Below are 12,495 nucleotides of genomic sequence, written 5' to 3' on the forward strand. Positions count from 1 at the left end.
ACAAAGTACATACTTACCCCTGTTCATGGCATTATGCTGTGATTTGTGCCTGGCCTTTTTTTTTTGCCTCTGCATTTTGCCCCACAGGTTCACACCAGAAAAGCTGGCTGCTTCATTAGATAGTCAATTAAGAGCCTCTCCTGAGTAGCTCTCCAGCCAGGCACTGCATAATGCAGTGCAAGATCCTGCTATTATGCAGGCTGCTGGCCTGACTCTGTAGGTTAATGCTGAATTGAATAACAAGTCTGCCATTAGTTCTGGGAAGGCTGGTGCTGCCTGGAAGAGCCAGAGAAAGAGGGTTTGTAGAGGAGAAGGAGAGTGTCCCAGTAAAAGTGAAGCAGAAACCTTTGTGAATGCTAGTGCCAGGTTGCAGCAGTGGCCAGCAGCCTCTCTAACACCCCCTTTCTCCTCTGATAGCTTCAGGCTGCAAATTTCTGTTGCCTATTGTCCTGGCAAGGGTTTCAAAGTCATCGTGGTATGAATATGACACAAATTGCCCTTTCCCCAAGCACCCTGAGGCACCTTGGCTGTATGAGAGGGGGCACTGAGCTGGCCTGGCTGCAGCCGAGGCCAGTGCTGAGGTCAGCAATAAATAAGAGGCAACATTGTCTGTCCTCCCCACCACGCGAAGGTCTTCCTTAAGGATAGAAATAACTTGCATTTCTGGTGTGGATGGCTCATTCTATGAAAAAGAGGGCTCTGTTCCTGCTCTCAGCAGAGACCTCCCTGCCATGGCCTCTGTTATCCCCACTCTTAATTGGTCATGTTGTGGAGATGTATGCTGGAGCTGGCCCCTGTCCCTTGTGTGGGTCTTGGGAGGGAGGTGGAGGCTGCAGGCTAACTGTGCACTTCCCAAGGGTTTGCAGCAAACAGTGGAGACATTTGCACCCTCCCACTGTGTAAATATTTGTGCTTTCGGATTTTCTCAAGAGGAAACTGAGGCACAGATATCTGTGCTGGAAGTTCGCAGGCAACTGGCCCATGGGAACAGCCTTTCCAAAATGAATGCATCCCATTACTCCTCGCTGCCCCATCCCAGGCAGCTCCTTCCCCAAACGGGGCTCCTCCACCAAGCCTGGGGTCGCTGTGGCACCTTGCCTGCATGGCTGCAGGTAGCAGCTGTGTCATGAGTTCTGTGGCAGCAGCTCCCTGCGTTCCAGCCGGCCTCTCTGCAGGCCCTGCAGCAGCACACGGGGCTGCAGGTCAGTCTGGGGGATGGGGGAAAGTGCAAAGTGCCAGCTGGGGAAGGCAGGCCAGCTTGGTGTGGCCTCCCTGTCCACCACCACTGGTGTGAGGGACGTGGCACAGTGCTGGCCTGCCAAATCGCAGCAATGGCTTTGGATAGGATCCAAAAGTCTAGTCCTGGTTTTGAGGTAATTGTCAGGATGATCAGCAGTGGTGTATAGATTATATCTGCAAAGCTGTCTAAGGGATTTTGAACCATGTTGTCCACTACAGTACCTCCTGGACCTTGTCTCTCCATATGTGGAAAGCTTTGAAAATCACCTTCTCACTTCTTGAAGTAATTTCCACAGCTCTTGAGCTGCAGGACATTTCCAAAAGTGAATATACAGCCCTACTAAACTCAGAATGAGGTTTACACAGTGCCAAGTTGTTGGCATTAAGCTTCATTGTGGCTAAGGCTCTGGGTTTTCCCTGCTGCTACAGGCTCCGAGGACTGCTCCAGAAACTTCACTGCCTCCAACGGCACTATTGAGTCTCCGGGCTTCCCTGACAAGTATCCACACAACCTGGACTGCATCTTCACCATCATAGCCAAGCCAAAGACAGAAATCCTCCTCCACTTTCTGCTTTTTGACCTCGAGCATGACCCACTGCAGTCAGGGGAAGGAGACTGCAAGTATGACTGGCTAGACATCTGGGATGGCATCCCTCAGGGTAAGCCACGGGGTGCTGCACTGCTTTCCTTGGCCCTTCCTGGTGTCTCACAAAGCTCCAAAACTGTGCAGTCTGTGTCTGAACACCAAGGGTGCCTAACCTCAAAGGTGGCTGCAGCCTGCAACCTGCCTTTAGGGCACTCCATAGCCAGCTTGGGGACAGTGTGCCTACAGAAGGCAGCATTCATTAAACGACCAACTACTGCTCTGTTGTAACCACTGATCTGAAAAGCCCCATGGGACACTCCAGACAACAGCAGTTCTCCCTCAGGGAAGGGCAGTGGGTTCATGCAATGATGGGAGGACCTCCCTACCCAGAACTGAGAAACAGAGCATTCTGGAGCATTTCCCAGCAATTGCAGAGCAATGCCTGCTGCAGTGGATATTTCTGCACTGCATGGCACCAGGACAATGTATATAAAAAATAGCCCATCCCTGAAGCCTATCTTCTTTATCCTGATCAGCAATGAGCTGGTGACCCAGGAGGCCAGTGGAAAAGCAGGCATTACCTTCACTGCTCTTTCTTTTGCAGTCGGGCCCTTGATAGGCAGGTATTGCGGCATTAATATGCCAGCGGACATCCGCTCCACCACCGGCGTCCTCTCTCTCACCTTCCACACGGACCTGGCAGTGGCTAAGGATGGTTTCTCTGCTCAGTACTACTTGATCCACCAGGAAGTCCCAGAAAGTAAGTTGGAAATGTGTGTGTGTGACTTAGTTGCGTCCCCTGTGATTCCCATCTTTCATTTGGCATAAGCAAGAGTGAAGCAGGCAGAATTGTGTCCAGGGACTGGTTTTCCACCAGCAGTGCAGACAGCAGTTTCACTCAGGTCTATTCTCTATTTTGATAGAAATAAGATATCAGTAAGAATTTCACTTTCTGACCTTTTGTTGACTTTTCACTTGCTTGTGAAGTCTTCTCAGTACCTTTTGGGTTTGAATCCTTCATGTATGTGCTCGGCCCAAAGGATTTAGGGGAAGATTTCAGCCCAGCATGTGCAGCACATTCATTAAAGCATGGGGGAAAATAGGCACGCTCTCTCTCTCTCTCTCTCTCTCTCTCTCTCTCTCTCTCCCCCCCCCCCCCCCCCTCTAGTTTTGCAGAAATTCACAGTCCCAAACCACAAATTGGAATTTCTTGGCTGTCTAATTAAAGATTGCTTAAAGCTCTAAGAATTTCAAGCCAAATTTTGTGTTATAACCCTTAATAAGAGAGGTAAATTGATATGGAGTGAGAAAATAAGTTGTGTGCTTTGAGAATGAAGAGCATTTTGATTCTTTTTGAAAACACTTGCAGGCAAGTAAAGGTTCCATTTGTTTTCCCATGGTATTTTTGCCTCAGAGCTACTGTTCTTGACCTCTGTTTGCAGTGAATCTCTGATACAATAGAAGAAGCCTTCAGGACACCTCTCAGTCCCAGAGAAAGAGAGGGAGTCCCTGACCTGCCACTGAAAGCCTGTGACAGCAAGCAGGGTAGAGTAGGGGCTGTGTAGCACCAGGGCGGCAGGGTTACAACCTCTTACCCTGTGATTGAGTAAGGGATGTTCTGCTGAGGCTGTGAGAGTTACAGACAAGCATGAGCTCTTCACCATTACCTATTGCCACACTCAGTTGATCTGTTCTTTAATCCCTTTTCTGTTCTGGATTTGCAAATAAGATGTTAAACACAAAGCTTGAGAAATCAAGCGCAAGAGCCTTTCTTAAAGACCCAGGCCTGTTTTTATTTATGGTGGTGTAAATTGAAACTTTAATAATAGCACTGACATCCTAACTTGGCCCATCATTTCCACCCAAGGTTGACTTGACCGCATTAAAAACACAGGTAGTTTGGTGGAGCCCCGTTGGTTTACAGCAGCAGCATGCTTGGACCCATGCAGTATTTTCTATCACTGTTTTCTTTGCTACTGTTTTTATTGGAGAGCTGCTATAAAATAGATGACATGTGCCATAAAACTGAGTTAATTGTGATTTCTAAAGCCTTAGAAGTGAGAAGATCCAAAGAAAAGTATAGCAGTGTCTTTCATAATCTTGTCTGGCTAATCCCTATGGGCCTGATACCACATACAGTGCATGCAGATAGATACATACACACATGCATCCCTGCTCTCACATGCTCACAAAACCTTTAGAGCTGCCCATTCCAATCCTTGATGTTCCTGCTGGCAACAATAAGCACCCTCCTAATGTGTCTTTCTGTATTCCTTGCCTTGTCAGTGCTTAGATTTCACCTACAGCCTTCAAAATGGGAGCTTTGTGGCAAGGGTACTTGGAATATCTTGGTGGAGGTAAAGGGAAGGAAGGGACAGAATTGTGTCAAAACTGAGCAAAGGTGAAGAAGATAGAGAAAGGGACAAAGATCCAGACTGTATTAGTGTTCAGAGGCCCATGCAAACACAAAGCTGCCCTAGCTATAATTTTTCAGTGCCATCTGTGAACACACACAACATGCAAGATGGTGCAGATCTGTTCAGGCAGCTTTGCTCAGGGTTAGCTGGAGAGATTAGTTCAGGGCTGCCTTTCACTTGGGGGTGAAGTACTAAGACTGTAAACCAATCTCTGTGTGTGTCTGTGTCTGCTCTAGACTTTCAGTGCAATATGCCTCTGGGGATGGAGTCTGGCAGGATCTCCAACATGCAGATCAGTGCCTCCTCCACCTACTCAGATGGGCGATGGACACCTCAGCAGAGCCGGCTCAACAGCGATGACAACGGCTGGACCCCCAATGTAGATAGCAACAAAGAGTACCTCCAGGTACCTTTCCAGCCCCCTCTCCTCTTCCCTCACCAAATGGAGTGTCACGCTGTTAAACTGACCCTTAACCATAAGGGTTGTTGAATATTTTATTGCCTCTGTAGCTCACGGGGAGCAAGCAGCAGGGGAGCTGCAGTGCCTCAGTGAAATGCGGCAGGCTGGCTCTCCCATTAGCGTGCCCTCACAAGGACTGATTCCATCCGCTGTCTCTCTCCCCCCCCTCCTTTCTGCCCAAACCTTGATGGAGTTTCCATCAGACTGACAGAGACTGAGAGACCTCTGCCACTTACAAGGGCCACTGACTCTGCCACTGGCCTGAGGACCAAAGTCTCCAGGGGGTGCATAGAAAAACAACTAGAATAATATTTATCTCATCAGTGATGCAGGGAGCGTGAGCGGGCTGATGTCAGGCGGGGGGCTGACAGAGCAAAGGCTTTCCCTGGGAGCTGGTTAGAGCCACAGTGCGTCCACACACAGCTTCTGGCTGTGTCACATTGCCGGGAGACACTGCTTGCTAAAGGGCACTACGAGCAGGAGGTGGTGAATGTCATTGCCTCTAGCAGACGTCTCATTCTTCATTCATGGCAGGGCTACTAAGCCAGCTCTGCTGACCTTTCTCAACCCGTGTTGTAAAACACAGAAAAAAACCAGCAAGGCAAAACCAAGAGCTGCAGCACTTACTAATTGGATATTATGCTTTTATTTTACATGGAAAAAGTCAGTCTCTGTCCTGCTTTAAAGGACATGCGCTTCTGTGCAGATCCTATTGCTTGGTCTGAGGCAGGAAGAAGGCTTTGTGATGGTCCCATATAAACAGACATCGAGATCCTTAGGTACTCTTGTCCCAGGATCCTATCCTGCTGAAGTCAGCCCTGGAAAGGGTTGTGGCTGATAAACTGTGCACCCATAGATAAAGTGAGACAAGCTGAATTTGAACCTTTTAATTTTTCAGAGAAAGAGAGAGGAACTAATTAGCCACACTAGACTCTCAAGTGGTCACCACTCTTTTTCTTGTCCCTTTTCGCTCTGGCAAGGTGGACCTCCACTTCCTGACTGTGCTCACAGCCATTGCCACACAGGGTGCCATCTCGAGAGAAACCCAGAAGGGCTACTATGTCCGTACCTACAAGCTGGAGATCAGCACCAATGGGGAGGACTGGATGATGTACCGGCACGGGAAAAACCACAAGGTAATGTCCTTTCTGTCTCTTCTGCCTGTACCTTGGTGAGTCTTGCAGCCAACAAGAGGGAAGAGGACAGAGAGATTTTGCAGGCCCAGGGGGTTTAATCCATGAGGGACCCTTTTTCTGATGACGGCTAAAAGACTGATGATACTCTGAGCAGAAATAGTCCTTTCTCCTCTGCACAGCAATGAGGAAACATTATTCCTTGGAAAACCTGGCTGCTGCTGCATCTTTCGTGGTGGTGAGAGTATGTTCTTTGACTGCAAATGAAGGAGAAAATGTTTTCACAGCCTGTGTTTTGCCATATAAGATTCATTGAGCTTTTGTGGTCATAGACCCGTCTGCATGCTGGGTTAACAATCACAAAACCACATGAAACTGTAGTTCAGGAGTTACTGAGGCCTGGAAATGAAAGGGCACAAATCCTAAGAGGCAATTGCACCATCCCAGAGAACAAAATGAGCAATAAATAATGAGAAACAATTCAGGCTGCCAGAGCTGTGAAATCTGCACTAAGCAGGCATGGTCAGCAAGGGTGCATTGAGCCCTGGGAGCTATGCATGCTCTTGCTGTGTTTCTGGGACACCCACAGAGGTGGGAGCAAGGAGTAGGGAGGGTAAATATGGGCATCCATCTGTTTCACACTGTATGGATGCTGGTGTGTGGCCAGGAAGGATAAACTTGGAGTGGTCTGCATAGGAAGTGTATGGGGAGGAGGGTTAAGGTAGCCATGGTGTCGGGCTGGTTTTTCTGTCCATTGCTTTGGTCATGTGGTTGTTCCCTGGTTAAGGGTGCCTCAAGAAAGTGCTTCCCTGCTCTTCCGTGGCACCCACAAGCACTGCTGCTGTGTTCACATCCTCCCTGCTGATGTGCCATAGTGTGTCTGTGTGAATTCTGGCTGGGGTCCCACACACCTCCCCCCCCATACATGTCCCAGTAATTTTTGATTGCTCAGCACTTCTATTAAATTAGCTGTCCCTCTTCTTTGCTGACACGGGCACTGCTGGTGTGAAATGCAGTAGCCTGCCTTGTCCAGGATTCATCCAGACATTTCCTTCCCTTCCGGGCTGTGTGATTTCCCCTTCCCCACAAGTGTGTCTTAGGTTCAAATTCCCTCTGCTTCCCAGAATGAGTCCTCTCTGTGCAGAGGTACCTATCAGGGTCCCATACCTGCAATATTTGGAATTTTTAAGCTCCTTATGTGCCAGTGAGGGAGTGTTAGTTCTATGTTAGAAGTAGGGAAATGGAGGCACAGGGCAGCCCAGCACCACACAGGGGAGTCCTCAGCTGGGCTTCCCCAGATCTCAGGTGGGCCGGCTCCAGGACAGTAACTCATGGCAGAGCTCAAGTATAGTCCTAACACAGTGCCCATGCAGTGGTGTGGAGCCTCTGTGCTCTTCCAGGACCCACTGATCATAGCAGACCTTTCTGTGAACCGGGGGCATGTCTCCTCACCCCAGGTGAGTTTGGGGTCTCATTGGGACCTTTTCTGTAAGCTGAGTCAGGCAGGATATACTCATCATGCTGGACAGAGAGACGAGCTATATACACAGCTCAGTGTTTCAAATAACTAGTGGCAATAAATTTACCTTTTCAAGTCTTAACTGAAGCAGGAATCTGGCCTGGAGGGTGGTTTTAGTTGCAGAGGAGAATAAATAACCTATCCTTGCCGTGCTGGGCGTTGGACACCGCATCCTCAGCCAGGGTGGAGCAGGACAGCATGACGGGTTTCAGTGCTGCTAAGCCAATTTACGTTGCTAAAAGACCCTAAATAAAGCCTGGCTGGTGTCAGTCCAAAACAATCCTACAACCACCTGAATTGGCACCATTTCAGGACTTGGCCCTTGATTTCTGTCAGCTTTTTCCTACTCTGTTTTCTCTTTTCATTAAAAAAGTGGAAAAAACTCAAACCTCATTTTTTTTTTTTTTTAGTCCTCTATTCCAGTATCAATTCATTCCCACATTCTGGCCTTAATTTAGCAGACACCTCCCAAGGCTGGAGGAGAAGTAATTGCTTTTTGGTGGCTCGCCTACCCCTTGCATCCGGGTGACTGCTTTCCTGCCCCGCCAAACAACTGGCTGCCAGCTGCTGAGCTACACTGGGGCCAGGGCAAGGCCACTTGATGACAGACCTGGTGCCGGGGGCTCTGGTCCCCCATTCCGTGCCCGCATTAATCCTGCTGTTCCTGTGCTAAGCAAGCTCCCAGATGTCTGTGCTCATGGGGCAGCTCCTCCCTACATCAGTGCGGAGCTCGGTTCAGCCCGGGCTGCAGCACTGGAGCAAACCATGCCAAAGAGATTCGTCAAGTCTGCCGCAGCTTGATTTGGTGCCATGAGGAGCAGGGAGGGAGGGGAATGTGTGGACAGGCAGGGACTCTATATACATGCAGATAGATACATATATATATAGACACACACATATATGCACATACGTATATCTGCACATCCACACGTATATATGCACTGCACACATAGGCATATGGGGTGTACCAAACACTGCTTGGAATTTCTGCCAGCTCTGTGGGCCAAAAGCAATGCTCTGCCATGTATAGGTGGGTCAGCTAACATTAACATCTTCATCAGGGAGCTAATGCAAGAGAAAACCAGCGAGTGCAGGAGTTGTGGGGAGGGGATGATGCTCCCTGCCGAGGATGGGAAGCTCTCACTGCCTCTCTTTTGCCCCCTGCTTCCCCTCCCTCCGGTGTTTCAGATGACAGTGGGGCCAGGGTGTTTCCCTGCCAAATGTGATGGCTCACCTTTGAGTCCCCAGCTGCTGGCACTCAGCAGCAAGGGAAACGGGAAAGGCAGGATGGAGCAGCGGAAAATGTGATTAATATGTGCTCACAGCAGACAGGGCTGGCTGGGCTGTTTCCGTGCTGTGCTATGTTTCTGGGATGGGGAGGGAGTGGGAGGGCAGCCGGCAGGAGTGGAGCTCCACACTCACTCCCTCCCCTTCCCACCCCATTCCTGCCCAGTTTTCCTACTTCGGGCAGCCCACTCCCCACAAAACCTGGCTTAGACATCTCCCTGTCCAGGGGGTGGTGCTCTGCCTTTCCCTCAGGCATGGGGCCAGGGTGGGAGGCTAACCCAGCAACCCACGCTGTCTTCCTGTGTGTCCCTGAGAGGGGAGACAGGGAGAAGAGTGGCCACCACCACTGCCATCCTCACCAGCGTGCCCCTACCAGGGGACAGGGACAAACCAACCCTGCTGCAGAAAAGCTGGTGTGGCTCTTGCCCTCCCTGTTATGTCCGCCTCGTGTGACCTGGGCCCAGGCAGATGGCCTCTGAGGTTTGAGGTTATCTTCCAGGCATCAGCCTGGTGTTTGTGTGAGATCTTATCTAATGGTTTGCAAATGTCTTTAGAAAACAACAACTCTTCTTGAACCCAAGGAAGGAAAAGAGCACCTGGCAGGATTTGACCTTTTGTTTTTCTTTGGACAGGCTCAGCTATAAGGATTTTATCAGAAAACCAAGTTCTTATCCTTTCTGATCCGCTTCCTTCTTTGTAGCATCTCGGGTTCCAGCTCCCATGTGGTGTGAGCCGCTCCATCTTAGTAACTGTGTAGATGAGCTCACAGGAATCATGTAGTGTGGCAAGGGACTGGGGATGGGATGTATTTCAGGATTTTCAGGAGTAGGTTTGGGCCGTGATGAGTGCTGCTCTCTGCCTCCATTGCTCTGTGTTTTCAGAATCTATAGAAGTCAATGGACAAGAAATGGCAGCAAGATCCAGCTGATGTGTATTTTTCATTTCTTACTCATTTTGATGGTTTTGTGCATGTTGTTAGCTAACTTTCCTGACTGGCATTTCAGGTGGTAGCTGCACAAAGATTGAATTGCTGCAAGGAGCAGTATCTCAGCTGTACATTGCAGCTGAGAACACCAGAGGGTTTTGGTGCTGGCAGTGAGTATTCAGGATGACTCTTTGGAGACCCTTGTACCTTCTCTTAGGAGTGTTCCTCTGTCTTTTCAGTTCTTAATCAGGTCTGCTGTATTTATACACCTGAGGAAGGAGAGAAAAGCTTTCAGTCCTGTGGCTTTTTTATCTGGAAAATTCAGGAAAAGCTGGCACGATGAGCCTGAGGGCCGCAAGTGTTTCTACGCAGAGACATCATGGTCAGAGGATTTGCCCAGAAACCTCCAGGTCCCAGCCTACTTCTGCTGCTTTTGCAGGCAGGACAAAGACATCAGGCTTTGCCAAAGGCAGACTTGTGCATTCACCCTTGGTGCAGTACCTGGGGAGAATTACAGCCCTGGCTTTCCTAGCAAGGCTGCAGCTTTGTATTTCTGGGCCCGATATCTCCTTTGCAGGCTAACACAGTACCACTCATCGCATCCCTGATGACTCCCAAATCTAAATGGAGCCTCTCAAAGACACGGAGCTGGCAAGCCCAGCCCAGCACACTATGTCTTGCCCAGACACAGTGCTCTGTTAAGTGTTGCCAAGTATCATTTTTCTTTTAACTCCTTGTTCCTGGATTTAATAAATCCAGAACTATCCACCCTCCACTTGAGCCAGAATCCTCCCACCATCAAACATGCCCCATTTTATGCCTTCCCTATCTGACAAGGGAAATAATCTCCCCTACTTTTCTCCTTCATGCTTCTCTGTCTAAATCCTGAAGCCCTAATCCTGTTAGCATGCTCTGTTCCAGGGCTCTGTCTCCACAGGAGTAACATAATCCTGCAGTAAATCTAGTGGGCCCAAAGAGACACATACATAGGGATGAAGGCTGGGCTGCTGCCGTCCTTGGCCGTCTCCTCTTCCTCCCTCAGTCACTTTCTTCAGCACCCAAAGAAATTGCATAGTGGCCAAGCAGCATAATAAATAAAGCAGGAGAGAGGTTACCTCTTACCTCCTCCCTGGTTCGCTGCCTCTTCAACTTCATGGCACTTTTTTGTCTCCCTGTCCTTCATCTCCTTCACTCCAAACTGCCAGTGGCACAATTCCCATATCCACTGGAACTAATGTAGCTTCAGCAATTCCCTCCATCACCCTATGATGGTTCCAACATGTCAAAAATGCAACTTGTAAATCCTGGTGTAGAGCTTGCATGTGTATGCACATGGAAAACTTTGCAGTCCTCCTCTAGCCTAGACATCATATCCCCTACTTTTACAGTCTTTCCCTTACCACTTGCTTTCTGCAGCAAATTAATTAAGCAAGTCAGCTCTCATTGATTATCAATTTAATTTCACATGCAGACCTCCTGTCTGGACTAAAACAGAAGTAAACATACAGTGTATGAGGAGAAGATGGGCAGCTCTTTGATGATGGGCAGCAGTGAAAGCGAGTTCCCTTGACTGTTTCTTGGAAGGTGCTTTTAATTTGTTAATGGTTTTTCCATTCGTCTTCTGGCTCCACCACTCTTCAGTGTGTGTTCATGTGCATACACATGTATGCTCTCTGCTGAGTGTATATCTATTTATCTATCTATCTCCCTAGATCACAGCCAGGTATTTTTTTTTTCTGCTGGTGTAAATTACTGTGACTTCTTATACTTCGATGGTGATATGTTGATTTACACCGTTTGAAGACTTGGCTCAAAATATGTGCTGAGTGGGATGGGAAGCAGATAGGACGGGAGGAATAGCAATGTTCTATTTTGGTAGAGAGGGAAGAAATCTTTGCTTTCTTGGCACTCCCAATTTCACACATTTTCTTGCTAGTTCTTCCTATGCTTTGAGTGCTAATTTGAGGCAGGATCTAGAGCCTGTTGAAGTCAATGGGCCTCTCTCCACAGTGTGCTGGGGCTCTGGGTCAGCATTTTCAGTACAGGGAAACCAGATGGTCAGGGTCAGACCCTGGTCAGCAGCACCAGGACCTGCAGGCTCACAATGCATTTCCACTTGGGAAGGAGGCTGAAAGAGCAGTCATGTGGGAATACCTCAGGTCTCTTAACAGCACCAAGCACATGCCCTCTGGAAGTGGCCCCTTTCTGTTGAACAGGATGCAAAGCGAGGAAGCGAGGTTCAATGGAACAGATCCTACCAGTGCAGCTGATGGCAGAGCTGGAAGTCAGGTGCCAATTCTGCCCTCACAAGCTGGCAGTCTGGAGTGTCATGGCCCAGATTCAGAGTTCATATTTTGTTGAATGTGATCTAGCCTGAGTTAGTTGCTGATTCTTAATCTAAAGCAGAATTGAAATTGCTCTTCTTGGAAGCAAGTAGTTGGGACCAAGGTTGTCTAAGAGATGTTTTCAGCGATGCTTATAGCTTATAGTAGTGATAAAGTTTTTGGGCTCAGTCCTGCTTCTGCTTTCTGTCAAGCTTGACTGTGCAGAAGTCAGCAACAAATTATGCTGATGTAAATTTGGATTCTGGCCCCTGATGCTCGTATGTGCGAAGTGAGCTAAAAAAGAACAAAACTTGAAATATGTTAAATCAAAAAGAGCAGCGAACCTCATCAGTGACTGTTGAACATGCTGGTCCATATGCAACCTTTGGCTCATGGAGTCTTCACAGTGCTGATGGTGGGAAGCAAATAGAGGTTGCCAGGAGAAGACTGGACTTGCTGCCCTTGGACATCTGCTGAGGCCCCCATTAGGAGCCATCCTCTGGGACAGAGGGACCTTTGGTCTGACCTGACATGCTGCTCCTTGTGCTAAAATAGTTGCACTGGCTCAGATAAACATTTCCTGTCCTCCGGTGTTAGGTTCAGA

The 12,495-nt window shown here is 48.7% G+C and overlaps 1 protein-coding gene across 10 annotated transcripts in view; it reads left to right on the plus strand.

The window, feature by feature from the left end:
- NRP2 (neuropilin 2) overlaps window positions 1-12,495 on the plus strand; it is an 88,720-nt gene that overhangs the window by 31,224 nt on the left and 45,001 nt on the right. For all 10 annotated transcript variants that reach the window (XM_030277637.4, XM_030277639.4, XM_072932343.1 and 7 more), the window contains exons 4-7: window positions 1,669-1,899; window positions 2,431-2,586; window positions 4,480-4,649; window positions 5,684-5,839. In XM_030277637.4, coding sequence (XP_030133497.3) covers window positions 1,669-1,899; window positions 2,431-2,586; window positions 4,480-4,649; window positions 5,684-5,839 — 713 coding nt within the window. The remainder of the gene's footprint in view (window positions 1-1,668; window positions 1,900-2,430; window positions 2,587-4,479; window positions 4,650-5,683; window positions 5,840-12,495) is intronic.

The sequence above is a fragment of the Taeniopygia guttata genome, chromosome 7 (genome assembly GCF_048771995.1).
Source record: "Taeniopygia guttata chromosome 7, bTaeGut7.mat, whole genome shotgun sequence".
Classification (NCBI taxonomy): Eukaryota; Metazoa; Chordata; class Aves; order Passeriformes; family Estrildidae; genus Taeniopygia; species Taeniopygia guttata.